At 46.0% G+C, this 13,964-nt stretch overlaps 2 protein-coding genes across 2 annotated transcripts in view; both read right to left on the reverse strand.

Annotated features, from left to right (window-relative positions):
* Positions 1–1,414: 1,414 nt before the first annotated feature.
* Positions 1,415–6,162, reverse strand: TCHH (trichohyalin). Its single transcript, XM_008577295.1, is given in 5 exon segments — positions 1,415–1,934; positions 1,981–2,129; positions 2,131–3,571; positions 3,716–5,376; positions 6,025–6,162. Coding segments are annotated over 5 exon segments (3,909 nt in total).
* A 12-nt stretch (positions 6,163–6,174) lies between these two features.
* The window catches only part of RPTN (repetin), a 34,133-nt gene continuing 26,343 nt past the window's right edge, over positions 6,175–13,964 (reverse strand). The window contains exon 6 of the mRNA XM_008577296.1: positions 6,175–6,190. Coding sequence (XP_008575518.1) covers positions 6,175–6,190 — 16 coding nt within the window. The remainder of the gene's footprint in view (positions 6,191–13,964) is intronic.

Raw genomic sequence — 13,964 nt, forward strand, 5'->3', positions numbered from 1 at the left:
TTCAGTCCATTTTCTACCATTGGCTCATCAGACATCAGAGACCAAGATGCTGCTGCATTCTCAGAAGGAAATATTAACAAACATTGGGAACACCAGTATTTGTCATGATCAGTGAGTCACCGCAAGAAAGGGCACAGAAAGCAGTGGGGTCATGAACAAAAATACTTGGAAAGAGAATTCCAGTGTGGAGATGGAAACAATATAGAGGTGGAGAAAATAGAGGGTCCCCTTTCCCCCACCCTTTTTCATATAGATATAGATAATATAGATAATAGTGACAAAATGCCCTTAAGTGATTGGGAACTTATGTCAGTTTTCAGACCATTAGATCTTGAGTTATGATTGACACATAGTTAAAACAGACAAAAATAATTACTTGCCAAAAATTTATTATTAATTTCTCACACAGTCCAATTTCAAGAATGTCTCCAGGGTAGTATCAATAGGCATCAAAGAACTGTGGGCTGATGGGTCTTGTCAAAGGGCCTGTAGAAACTCACTGTTCTATTCACACATTTTCCTTTCCCTCCCCCAGCATGCTCTCTGTGATCTCACATTGGCCTGATAGCAAGATAGATATTTACAGGCTCCTGAGCAGGTTCCCTCTAAGCTAAAATTAACAAAGGTATTAATATTCTCAAACCCATTAAAACTTGGGGAAACAGAACTGAGCACTACAGACTACGGCAGAGTTTTGAAATTTGAGTTTTGAAGTTGTTTCAGAAACACCTTGCTTTTGCTTCATGAGATTTTCATCAAGTGGAGTTAAGTTAAAAAAAACCCCCCTAATTTAATTCTGTCTTCAAGCTAAATCTTATTAACAAATATTTCTCCCAGTTATGGGCCGATTTCACAGGGAGTTTTTCTGCAGAAGTCACTCCCCTGCACTATTCAAGGGTTGTAAAAATTCAGTCACTTGACAGAATCTGTGCTAATTATGCTACAAAAGATGAAAAGCTACTGGAGATATAGATTAATGAAATTTAGGCCCACGCAGAAATATCAGTTAGAACATTAAAAACATGCAAACTCTCCACAAGATGGATCAACCATTAAAAAAAGACCCATTCTTTTGAATCTCATATGGTGGTATTATTGCTACTTTCGAAAGCAATAAATGTATTCCTCAAACAAAATTCCTTAGGTTAATTAGATGATTTACATGTTTTAAAAAATGCACATATCTGCACCAAAGAGCAAAGACATCTTGCAGTAAAGAATTACTGGAGGAAGAATAAAAAGCAGAGTACAAAGTACATGAAATGAATGTAGTTTAAGATTTTGGAAGAGAAGACACTTTCTAACATCAGAGAGTTTCCCACAACCAGAAACATTTAAGTTATCACTTGCTACCCAGTGTTTCTTTTTTATTTGCTCGAAGCTTTGGCAGATGTCAGGATATCAGCAGCATCTCTTAAGAACCGTATTGAGATCTCTGCTCTTGGATGTACTCATAGAGAGGGCTGGAGCGCACTGGGACGTGAGCGAACTGACGCGTGCTCGGCTCCAGAACTTGTCGACGGCCCTTATCTTCTCGGAACTGTCTCTCCCGGAGCTGGCGGCGCAGCTGTTCTTCCTCCCGGAATTTCCTCTCCCGCTCTTGGCGACGTCTCTGCTCTTCCTGCTCCTCCAGCTGCAGCTGCTCTTCTTCTTCGCGAAACTTTCTGTCGCGCTCCTGGCGGCGCAACTGCTCTTCCTCCCTTTCCTGGCGGAGCTGTTGTTCTTCACGGAACTTTCTGTCCCGCTCTCGCCGAAGCTGTTGCTCACGTTCCTGGCGGCGCAACTGCTGTTCGTCCTCGCGGAACTTTCTGTCGCGCTCCTGCCGGCGCAGCTGGTCTTCTTCCCTTTCCTGGCGGCGCAGCTGCTCTTCTTCCCTCTCCTGGCGGAGCTGTTGTTCCTCATGGAATTTTCTGTCGCGCTCCTGGCTCCCTTTCCTGGCGGCGCAGCTGCTCTTCCTCCCTTTCCTGGCGGCGCAGCTGCTCTTCCTCCCTTTCCTGGCGGCGCAGCTGCTCTTCCTCCCTTTCCTGGCGGCGCAGCTGCTCTTCCTCCCTTTCCTGGCGGCGCAGCTGCTCTTCCTCCCTTTCCTGGCGTCGCAGCTGCTCTTCCTCCCTCTCCTGGCGGAGCTGTGGCTTCCTCCCTTTCCTGGCGGCGCAGCTGCTCTTCCTCCCTTTCCTGGCGGCGCAGCTGCTCTTCCTCCCTTTCCTGGCGGCGCAGCTGCTCTTCCTCCCTTTCCTGGCGTCGCAGCTGCTCTTCCTCCCTCTCCTGGCGGAGCTGTTGTTCCTCACGGAATTTTCTGTCGCGCTCCTGGCGGCGCACCTGCTCTTCTTCTTCACGGAATTTTCTGTCGCGCTCCTGCCGGCGCAGCTGCTCTTCTTCCTCAAGGAACTTTCTGTCGCGCTCCTTGCGGCGCAGCTGCTCTTCCTCCCTTTCCTGCCGGCGCACCTGCTCTTCTTCACGGAATTTTCTGTCGCGCTCCTGCCGGCGCAGCTGCTCTTCTTCCTCAAGGAACTTTCTGTCGCGCTCCTTGCGGTGCAGCTGCTCTTCTTCCCTTTCCTGCCGGCGCAGCTGCTCTTCTTCCTCACGGAACTTTCTGTCACGCTCCTGCCGGCGCAGCTGCTCTTCCTCCCTTTCCTGGCGGCGGAGCTGCTCTTCCTCCCTTTCCTGGCGGAGCTGTTCGTCCTCGCGGAACTTTCTGTCGCGCTCCTGCCGGCGCAGTTGCTCTTCCTCCTCACGGAACTTTCTGTCGCGCTCCTGCCGGCGCAGCTGCTCTTCCTCCCTTTCCTGGCGGCGCAGCTGCTCTTCTTCCTCACGGAACTTCCTGTCGCGCTCCTTGCGGCGCAGCTGCTCTTCCTCCCTCTCCTGGCGGAGCTGTTGTTCCTCGCGGAATTTTCTGTCGCTCTCCTGGCGGCGCAGCTGCTCTTCCTCCCTTTCCTGACGGCGCAGCTGCTCTTCTTCCTCACGGAACTTTCTGTCTCTCTCCTGACGACGTCTTTTCTCTTCTCTTTCCTCTCTCAGCAGCTGCTCTTCCTCCTGCTGCAGTTCCTCCTCCTGGAGGTACTGCCTGTCGCGCTCCCGGCGCTGCTCCTTTTCCCGCAGCTGCTCCCGCAGGGTCGGCTTGGCGTACAGCGTGTAGCGGCGTCTCTGGCTTTCTTCCTCTAGTTGCAACCTCCATTTTTGGTCGCGGCGCTGCTCCTCCTGGCGTCGCCTCCTCTCCCTACCCTCTTGGAGGCTGTCCTCCTCCTCCTGGAGCTGTCGGGCGCGCTCCCGCTGCTGGAGCTGCTGCTGCTCCTCGAGGAACTGCAACTCCCGCTCCCTCTCGCGCCTCTGGTGGCGCTGCTTTTCCTCCTCGCAGAACCGTTGTTCCCGCTCCAGGCGCTCCTCCGCCCTCAGCTGCCTCTCCCGCTGCTCCCGCAACGAAGGCCTGGCACACAGCCTCTGGCGGCGCCTCTCGCTCTCTTCCTCCGCCTGCCACTGCCATTTGAAGTCGCGGCGCTGCTCCTCCTCCTCCTGCCGGCGAGCCTGCTCCTCCTGCTCCCGCAGTTGCAGCTCACGCTCCTGGCGCCGCCTCTGCCTCTCTTCCTCCGCCTGCCACTGCCATTTGAAGTCGCGGCGCTGCTCCTCCTCCTCCTGCCGGCGAGCCTCCTCCTCCTGCTCCCGCAGTTGCAGCTCACGCTCCTGGCGCCGCCTCTGCTCCTCCTCCTCCTCCCGCAGTTGCAGCTCACGCTCCTGGCGCCGCCTCTGCTCCTCCTGCCTGCGGGGCCTCGAGTAGACTTTGCTCTGACGTGCATCGGCCTCGCTTTCTAGCTGCCACTGCCACCTTGGGGTTTGGCTCTCGCCCCACTCTCGGGCCTGTTCCTGCTCCTGCGTCTCTTCCTCTTGTTCGCGCCTCAGCAGCTGCGTGCGCCTCTTCTCCTGTCGTTCGCGCCTCAGCTGCTGCTCGCGCCTCTCTTCCTCTTGTTCACGCCTCAGCAGCTGCTCGCGCTTTTCTTCTTGTTCACGCCTCAGCAACTGCTCGCGTCTCTCCTCCTCTTGTTCGCGCCTCAGCAGCTGCTCACGCGTCTCCTCCTCCTGCTCTCGCCTCAGCAGCTGCTCGCGCCTCTCCTCCTGTTCTCGCCTCAGCTGCTGCTCTCGCCTCTCTTCCTCTTGTTCACGCCTCAGCTGCTGCTCGCGCCTCTCCTCCTGCTCTCGCCTCAGCAGTTGCTCGCGCCTCTCCTCCTGCTCTCGCCTCAGCAGTTGCTCGCGCCTCTCCTCCTGCTCTCGCCTCAGCAGTTGCTCGCGCCTCTCCTCCTGCTCTCGCCTCAGCAGTTGCTCGCGCCTCTCCTCCTGCTCTCGCCTCAGCAGTTGCTCGCGCCTCTCCTCCTGCTCTCGCCTCAGCAGTTGCTCGCGCCTCTCCTCCTGCTCTCGCCTCAGCAGTTGCTCGCGCCTCTCCTCCTGCTCTCGCCTCAGCAGTTGCTCGCGCCTCTCCTCCTGCTCTCGCCTCAGCAGTTGCTCGCGCCTCTCCTCCTGCTCTCGCCTCAGCAGTTGCTCGCGCCTCTCCTCCTGCTCTCGCCTCAGCAACTGCTCGCGTCTCTCTTCCTCTTGTTCTCGCCTCAGCAGCTGCTCGCGCCTCTCCTCTTCCTGCTCTCGCCTCAGCAGCTGCTCGCGCCTCTCTTCCTCTTGTTCGCGCCTCAGCAGCTGCTCGCGCCTCTCCTCCTGCTGTCTCCTCAGCTGCTGCTCGCGCCTTTCCTCCTCCTGCTCTCGCTTCAGCTGCTGCTCGCGCCTCTCTTCCTCTTGTTCGCGCCTCAGCAGCTGCTCGCGCGTCTCCTCCTCCTGCTGTCTCCTCAGCTGCTGCTCGCGCTTCTGCCTTTGAAGTTGCTGCTCTTCCTCCTGGCGCTCCCTGTTCAGCTCCTGCCGGTCTCGCCTTTGCTGTTGGTCTTCGTCATAAAACTCCTCAACCTCGCGGCCCTTGCGCCTCTGCAGCTGCTCTTCCTCTGCAAGGCGCTCTTCCAGTTCTTGCTGTTCTCGTCTTTGCAGCCGCTGCTCCTCGCGGCGCTGCCTGTCGCGCTGCTCACGTCTCTCTTGCTTCTCCCTCTGCTCCTCTTCCTCAGCGAGCTCCCTGTCCTGTTCCTGCCTCTTCTGCCTGCGTCGTTGCCCAGGCTCTTCTTCCAGTTTTCTGTCCCTTTGGTCTTCTTGCCTGCGATCTTGTAACAGTTTTCCCTTTCCCTCACACTGTGCTCGCTTCTCCTCGTCTAGACCTGCAGCCTGACTGAGAGCATAATAACAAGCTTGAGCCACCTTGAAAACGAACAGGAGGTATTCATTGAAGTCAACAAGCCCGTTACTGTCGCGATCCAGAAGTTCCAGGATCACATCTACCGTCTCGGGGTCATGTGGTCTCTATGAAAAAGGTGAAAATAAAAATTTTACAATGTATTACTTATAGGTAGTAAAATTTCACTCACACAATATGTTTTATGCTGAGCTGACACTCAAGAGATTCAGAGCAATTAGAAATTAGTCGTGTGTATTTACTTGTCCTCATGTAAAATGTGAACACCTCATTTTAAAGCATATGTTCGTTGGAAATCTTTGCATCTTATAATTTAGTGCTGATCAAAATAGCACACGTTCTCTAACTGGGTGAAAAAGGATGAACTCATCCTTAAGAGAGCTAGCTACAATGGAAATTTATGAAGATTTGCAGCAGTCATTTCTGAAATAGTACCCCTGATTTGATTTCTATTGCATGTTTAAAAGCAGAACAAAACATTATGGTTACGCCATTTTAGTAGAGAACAGGCTGGTATCAATTCAGTTCATTCGTTGATATTGCCATCAACATGTAATACTTGGAAAGCAACTTCTTTAGTACTCAGACTACAATGCCAATTAAGTACCTTCAGACTCAGAAATGAATGGTGGATGTGCGTAGATGTGTCATGGTGTAAAATGAATGTAAAGCCACCATTCCTTACTCTGGTCTATCCTGAGGAGAAATTTCATAGCCTTAAATCAACAGATTTTTCTTTTCTTGTTTGTTCTTACCCGAAGAACGTCTCCAAATTCCCTTTCAAGGAGGTTCTTCAGGTCTTTCTTGTTTAGTGCTGCCCCATCACAATCATGTGAGGCATATTGATTGTAAATTTCAGTGATATCGAAGATGCTTTTCAGAAGTGGAGACATTTTTTCCTTCCTTCAAGTCGAAGTAAACCTAGAACAATAAAGTATAATGCAGAATCAAAACTCTGTTTCTGCTTTTGGGAAGGCTTTATTCACAGTGGTTTAGGCAGATCTCTAAATAATTTAACTTTATAGCAGTAGTAACTTTCAACCTGGGATCTCAAAGCGTTTTATTTTTGAATATTCAGGAAGGGAAAGAGATCCTGAGAAATTCCAAGGCAGGGAATCGTATTCAGACTACCTATAGTCAGCTTTTGATTGTCCTCCCAATCTGGATTATATGTATCCTTTTCTTCTCTCTTTCATCCAGCCCCCCAGCATATTTCAGAGCCGACAGTGAAGATTGCAGAAACTTAAATTTGATATGTTGCCACTTAGAATCACTTTCCTTGAAAGTTGAGCAAAGAGGATAGGTGAAAGCCAAAATGTGAAGGAAGACTTGAGAGTATCTTAAAGGGAATAGAAGCCATGTACAGCTAATTGTGTCAGCAAGACATTTGGCAGCAAATAGAACAATGAGTCCACCAACATTATAGTCCATAAGAGATCTAGCAGTATAATTCACAAGTCACCAATTCTAAGGTTAAACACTACGTCTTCCTAGTCAAAATATGGCTGTATCAATCAGATACATCAATGAAGGAAACAGAGAGTGCATGTTGCTTTAACATGGATATATTACAGATATTCAGATAGTAATTACTGAAACTTCTGAAAGCTCTTTTCTGATTGGCTAGAATCAATGGGCCAAACTGAAACTAGAAAACTTGGAATGATATTGGTCTTATGGTTAGCTTAAAAAACAAAAACAAAAACAAATAAACGTTTGAATCTTGGCATTCTAAAAAACATCAGCTAGCAGCAGATCAATGCTAAAAGAATATGTGGATGGCTTCACCGGCTGGATGCGTAGAGTAGTCCTCTAGCTAACTTTATTTACTTCTCAACTCCAGTATCTCAGATGCCATAACCATATGAAGATGGCCCATATCAGGTAGAACCAATGTAAAAAGAGAACAGAGGATTGGCAAACTTTTGAGATGGTAGTTTTTTAGGAAGATGTGCCCTATCAGAACCACACATGATCACCCCCTGATGTGCAAAAGTATAGAGTTCCGAGCCTTGTGAGAAGGACCATGTCTCCATTCAAGTGATGGCTCCATCCATAAGAAGATAGGATGGAGTTAGTGGGAGTTAGCCATACATATAAGATACTGATTCTTTCTGGCACATAGAACTTCCCCCGACACCCAACACCTACAGTAGCTTAAAAAAATGGAGAAGCATACAGAATAACATGATCCCACAGAATGGGACTTACCCACTTCACCAGAAGAAGTTGAGTGCTCGCTGACACCACTGGCAAGTGTACGGGGTAGCTGGGAGCTGGGCCTTATATAGGGATTTTAATTGTGCCCTGGAGAGCAACTTGGGATGGAGACACCCACTCTGTAGGATGGCCTGATTCATTCCTAACCAAGCCCAGCTCCACCTCTGTCCCCACAAATGGCTTGTTTATCTCACTGTTTGCTCACGTAGCTATTTGGCAAGAGGTTCATAGACCTTGCCTCCTGACGGGGTACTGGCCCCACCTAACATGAAAGGGTAGAATATTTGGCAGAATCTCTACTTTTCTTTAGTTCTTGAAATTAAACTAACAATGAAATAAAAATACTAAATGTTCAGAGTCTTAACTGACCATGACTTCATTACAAAGGAGTAAACTCTAAGCCATTTACTTTTTAAAGAATATAAGTTCTAGAAATTTTGAAATAAACTGATGAGAACCAATTAATTTCTCCATGGGAAGTTAAGGTCCATGGGGAGCTGCTCATAAGTAAGCCCCGCCTGAAGCAATTCTAGGACAATGAGAGAGGTGTAAGAGATTGGTTTAGTTTCTTCTCTAAAAATGCAGGTGGTAAAAAATTTTACATTTGTGTCTCTTGGTCTTATGATGGTTTTCCTATGGACTGGGGTTTGCCTCCTCAGTAAACAACTTTGGAGGGTAACTTAAAAATATTTTTTCATTAAACTGTTCACAAGAAAACTTGAAATCTGTGAAATTTCATTCTTAGGGATATTACATCTAAAGGATATTTGCTCATTTCTTTTCTCATTAGCATATTGATGCCCCTGGAGAAAAAGAGCTGGTGTAATGCATTGTTGTAGATATAATCATCCTGCTCAGCCTAAGTTCCTAATGACACCTAAACATTTGAGTCTGCTTTTCCTGGGAGCACATTAAGGTAATCGGTCATTCTAGCCCATTATATCCGTCAGGGCTTTCTCAACCCTGGCGATTATTTGCAAATCTCAGTGCTGTTTTATTGTAAGGAGCCAGATTTTATCCCTGGTTGTCAGTGACTCCTAGTTTTACATTTCAGACTATATGAAACTTTGGTTCATAAGGTTTATGGAGACTATTAAATGATTCAGTAGCTTCTCTGCATTTCTGTCTCCTCCTTTGTCCAACAGAGGCAAGTATTGGTTTTCTGAAATTTGAGGCGACTGTAGGGTCTTTCGATGGTATGTGAACATTTAGAACCTAAATCTTGTTGCCTATTGTTTTATGTGCAGATTGGTTTAAATGATAGTAGAATTGAATTCTATTTGCCTCCTCACTTGCTACCATCCCAGATATGGGGCAAAAATGGAAGTGAAGGTGGAAGTGATAGGGGATGGGAAAACAATTTTAAACCTGGCTCACTTCTGCCATCTTAAGAACTTTAGCACTGAAGTCTGTGATCTAGGGGTTTTCCTAGAACTGTCAGAACTGTCAGTATTTCTTGAGCTCAGCAAACTTGATGTGGCAGCTCTTTACTTAAGAGTGAAGACTTTTTTTCTCTCTTTTATTTAGGGTTTTATACAATCCTCTTTATCTTTGAACTCTAAAATAGGACTATCACGAGCACTGTACAAACACAACCACAAGTCATTATGGGACTGCTCTCTCTCACAGAAGGCACTAGCTTTTTGTGTGGGTGGCCTTCAAGGAATTCCCTGGACAGGCCTTGCCTTATATCTGCTTGTGTTTTTATCCACCTGTGTGTGATGTGTTGGGGAACCTCAGCCCAGGTGGTAGGATGCATTTGTGTGACTCCATTACCCTTCCGTAGTCAATACACCCAAAAGAGGACTGGGGATTTATTAGGTTCTATGAAAATAAAGGAAAAATACCATTAATTATTCTAAAATTATAGTTGAGCAAGCAAAGCAAATATATAAGCAAATCCAAAAGGAAACACTTCTAAACAGCCTTTAAAAATATCTGAAATTGCATTAATGATAACAGAAAAACTCTTTCCCCACTCTGAAGAAAGCTAGATCTAAATCCAATGATGGCTGTCTTACTTCCTCTTGTTTTAAGTCAGTACAGCATAAGGGAACGTATTTAGAAACCTGCACAAGTCTTAGAGTATTTGCCTTTCTTTCTTCCTGCTTTTGGTCCATCATCAGAAAGGCTCTAAGTAGATTCAAATGTTAAATTCTAAAGTCAGGTTTGATATTCTCCTAATGAAGTGGCCCCCATTGCTCCATAATGTTCTTTTATTTTGTGCAGTGCCATTATTTACGAATATTGTTTTTTTTTTTTGTTTTTTTTTTTTTTGTCTTTTGTCTTTTTCCGTATCCGGCAACGGATTGCAACCCTCAGTGTTGCCCCCGTACTGGACCGGGGACCGGCGACGGGATTGCAACCCTCGGTGTTGCTCCCGCGCCTCGCTCAGCCAGTGAGCGGGAACCGGTCTGTATGTGGGATCCGAATCCTCGGGAGGGAGCGCCGCGCCACTGGGCCGGCCCCACAAATATTGTTTTAATAGGAGTCCCTGACATAAGGCTTGGATGGGGAAATAAATTTAATTGTTTTGTAGTTCCTTAAAAGGTTGGTAAATGCCATAATGTAGAAAATTATCAAGTCCTAACAAATCAGTTCAGTCTACTTTAATACCAACCAGGAATCCTTGAAATGTGGCAATGTCCACTCATTATGGTTCATCAAAAAATAATGGTGTTTTTATAATCTGAAGATTTCTGTATTTTTTACAGACAAAAATTTCATTATCTTTCTTTTTTTTTAAGACTGGAGACTGAGGCACTGAGAGGTCGAAGAACATTACTAACTGGCCCAGGAATGACCCAAGTGCTCCTGCTCCATTTCTGCAAGAATGTCTTTGTTCATCAGTGGGTCCAGAACACAGCTACAGTATTATGCTGGACTTTGGCTCTTTATTATGGAGGAATTGAAAGAGAAAATAAAATGTATATCACTCAGATGATTTAATATTATGTCAATCATGAAGCCCCTGTCAGTGCTAAAATCTTTGGGGATAGGCTATGCTGAGTTAACAAACAGAGAACTAATGAAATATTAGGTTTACCTTGTCTTTATCTCATTCAAGGGCTCATTTCCTGTTTTCTCCTGTTAGAACCCAGAGAAAGAAGATAATAGATTTGATATTCTGTGGCATTTACCAGGACCCGCCCTGACTCAGCTCAATTGGATAACCCCCAAAGTGAAAATTTAGATAAAGCATAGAAGTTTCCAGTGTCGTCTTCAGCTTAATAGGCTTCTGATGAACTCAATATTAATCATGAAGTTTATTCTCTGGGAAAATGTCCAGAGCAGGATGATTTTAGATGGCTTTGAAAAAAGGAAAATTCTTTGGTAAGCTCTCTAAGTATCTCTCCAATGAAGAGTTTTTCTTTAAAATTATGTGTTAAATCTGTCAAGTTTTCTTATTGTTTCCTCTTGTTCATTGACCTACCTCCTGGGACCCCACCTCTGCCAGTACAAAACTTAATATAGTTTCTTTAAAGTTCCATACACATTTCATCTCCTCCCCAAAGCCTTCCTTGACCTTTACATGCAATGATCTTCCAATAAAAAAATTTTTTTCCAACAGCATGCTTAGTCAGCATCATACAACCTAGTGCTAATTAATGTGTAATTTTCATATTCCTCTCTAATTTAATGGATGCTTGTTTTGTCTTTTCAATTAGGTTTTAAGTTCCTTGAAGGTAGCACTGTATCTTTTATTTCTTCTAGGTGTTTAACAAAATCCTTGCTGATATGATATAATTTTATTGCGTTATGGCAGTTTAAATGGCCAAGAGGTCAGAATGAGATGAGTCGCTTGATCTGGGATGGACTGTCTGTTGGGGTGATGAGTTGGGGATGAGGGTACTCACCACAGTGGGAGTCAGTCCTTCTGGGGCCTCTTTCTAGTTTCACCACTCACAGGACAGATGACGGAGGAGGCAGTACTCCACCTCTCTTTGCCTTTCCCAATACCCATCTGTTCACCATTCTGTTAAATGAGGAGTGTAAGATACAAATCCCTTCTTCAGAGGGGAGCTGTGATAATTACAGCTTGTAAAGCATTTTGTGATTCTTAGATATATGAGGGCTAGTTATTATGATCATTAATAATTCTTAATTTTTATCTCCTTTAAGGTAAATTATCCTTACTTTAATTATACCCCCACCCTGGTGGTAATTATACCTGAGAGTCAGCAGATGCTTTCATCTTACGTCATGCCATGCAGGGTGACTGGCACGGGTGCCCAGGGAGGGCATTTCTACCTTCTTCCCACTACCGCTGTGACCAAGAGTAGCAGAGGGCTCTTGGCTTTCTTTGTCATTAAACTGGTTATAGATTTCAAGCGATTTGTTTTCTCTGTTTCATAACTATATCTTTATCCTCAATTTCACAGAGCTTTGGGATGTGTCAAAAGGCACACTGAATGGGACAAATGGATTTAGTTTTTGTAATTTGATGAATGCTGTGAATGAAGGAAGTAGGCATATTTGACTGGGCTGTAGAGACTTTATGGTATCTGCTGTAAAAAGTTTCCCAGCTGCCATCTGAAGGGCCATATCTCCTCAAGGGTGGAGGTGCGGTGTGACATTCTCTATTCTTCTTGGACTTAGATCTGTTTCTATTGAAGTGGTAAGTCACTCTTTCAGATGAAATAAGAGGATTTTTACCTAAAGAATTAAAAAAAATTTTTTTTGTGAGAGACTTTGCTTCTGACAAAAAGGCGTACCATAAAGGAGGTTAAAGGTGAGGCTTCACAATCAAAAGATCCTTTGGGTTGTGGGAGTAAAGGTCATGGCCTCCCGAACATGGAAAGGAGCACAGGCAGTCATGTACCAGTCTGTCCTGGAATGTTTTCTCTAGGCTCAGACATGGGATAACCACCTCATGTCATGATGTAGTTATTGAGTCCTAATCTTGGGTATTTCAGCACTGTGAATCCCATCCTATGCCTGGAATAAGGATGGAGCTAGAATAAGGTGGGAGGGTAGGGGGCAATGTTCAGGTGTTTGGTGGCTTTCAGTCTACCCTTCTCCTTCAGAGAGATGCTTGCTTCTCTGGAGCTCTGCCTTCTTCCCCCAGCCACCTCCTACACCCCAACCCCCCAGCTATGTTTTTCTTCTTTCCTCATTTCCTCTTCTCTTCTTTTTTATTTCCCTTTCCCCATTCCAGCCCCCAAAACATTGGAAACTCAGGCAAGGAATAGGACAAGGATCAAGGGCCTTGTCCTTTTGCCTCAAGCAGGGATCTGACCAAGTTCACAGTCTTAGTTAAGAAGCAGAAGACAGGTTGTGGATGTCTTGGTTCTTCTCACAGTAAGTCTCTTTTGGTCCATAAGCATTTATCGAGCTCCCTATTCTACTCCAGGCGTGGTACAAGGCACTGGAGCTATTACCAGAAAGCACTTCACCCTACCTCCTGATGATTTAGAGTGGGATATATTGCAATAAGAAAGGTTTAATTTCAAAGACAAGATTATATATTAGTATTTGCTTGTATATGCCCTCCAAATTTTGTAAGAAATCACAAAAACCCTAACAACAGTGGTTACCTATAGGAAGAGGGGTCGGGAAGTGCATTTTTACTGTATACTTTCTGACATTTGAGCTGTGTGAATGTATTACCTATTAAAAATTAAATACATTGAATTCTAAAAAACAAAAGTTTAATTCCACAAGAAAGGAGATGAAACAAAGAGAAGATAACCATCGGAATATCATCAGGAATGAAAAATTTCATTCTAAGACATGCAAGAGCAGATACTCTTATTCCCCAGAGTTGGTGCTTCTAGAAGACAGGAATGCATTTTATTTACTTTATGTTGCACTTGGCAGGGCACTTGGGGCTTAATAAATTTTTTTTAAGTGTGATAAAGTCAAATAATGCTTAAAATTTTTAAGCCTTCAGGGCCAGCCCGGTGGCGCACTGCTACAGTGCGCCGCTTGGGAGCGCAGTGGCGCTCCTGCCGAGGGTTCGGATCCCACATACAGACCGGTTCCCGCTCACTGCCTGAGCGAGGTGTGGGAGCAACACCGAGGGTTGCGATCCCGTTGCCGGTCCCGGTCCGGTACGGGCGCGACACTGAGGGTTGCGATCCGTTGCTGGACATGACAAAAAGGAAAAAAAAAAATTTTAAGCCTTCAAACTCAGTTGCCGGTCCCGGTCCGGTACGGGCGCGACACTGAGGGTTGCGATCGGTTGCTGGACATGACTAAAAGGAAAAAAAAAAATTTTAAGCCTTCAAACTCGCTAAAGTGATTGTACAATAAACATTCATGTTAGCCTTTTAGCTATTCTCCTAGGTATTGTAATTCAAAATTTTCAGATATTTTTCTTTGAGGCATTTCCTTATCTGCAGATGAGGAGTGCTGTGGATGCTGCTTCTCTGGGTCTGACCAAGCCTAGCTCTGGCCTCTCTGCTGGCTTACTGTCTGCTCTGGGCAGAAGGGGAGCCATTAAAGGCTCATCTATAATCACATCTTTTGAAAG

The sequence above is a fragment of the Galeopterus variegatus genome, unplaced genomic scaffold (genome assembly GCF_000696425.1).
Source record: "Galeopterus variegatus unplaced genomic scaffold, G_variegatus-3.0.2 Scaffold1480, whole genome shotgun sequence".
NCBI classification, from domain to species: domain Eukaryota; kingdom Metazoa; phylum Chordata; class Mammalia; order Dermoptera; family Cynocephalidae; genus Galeopterus; species Galeopterus variegatus.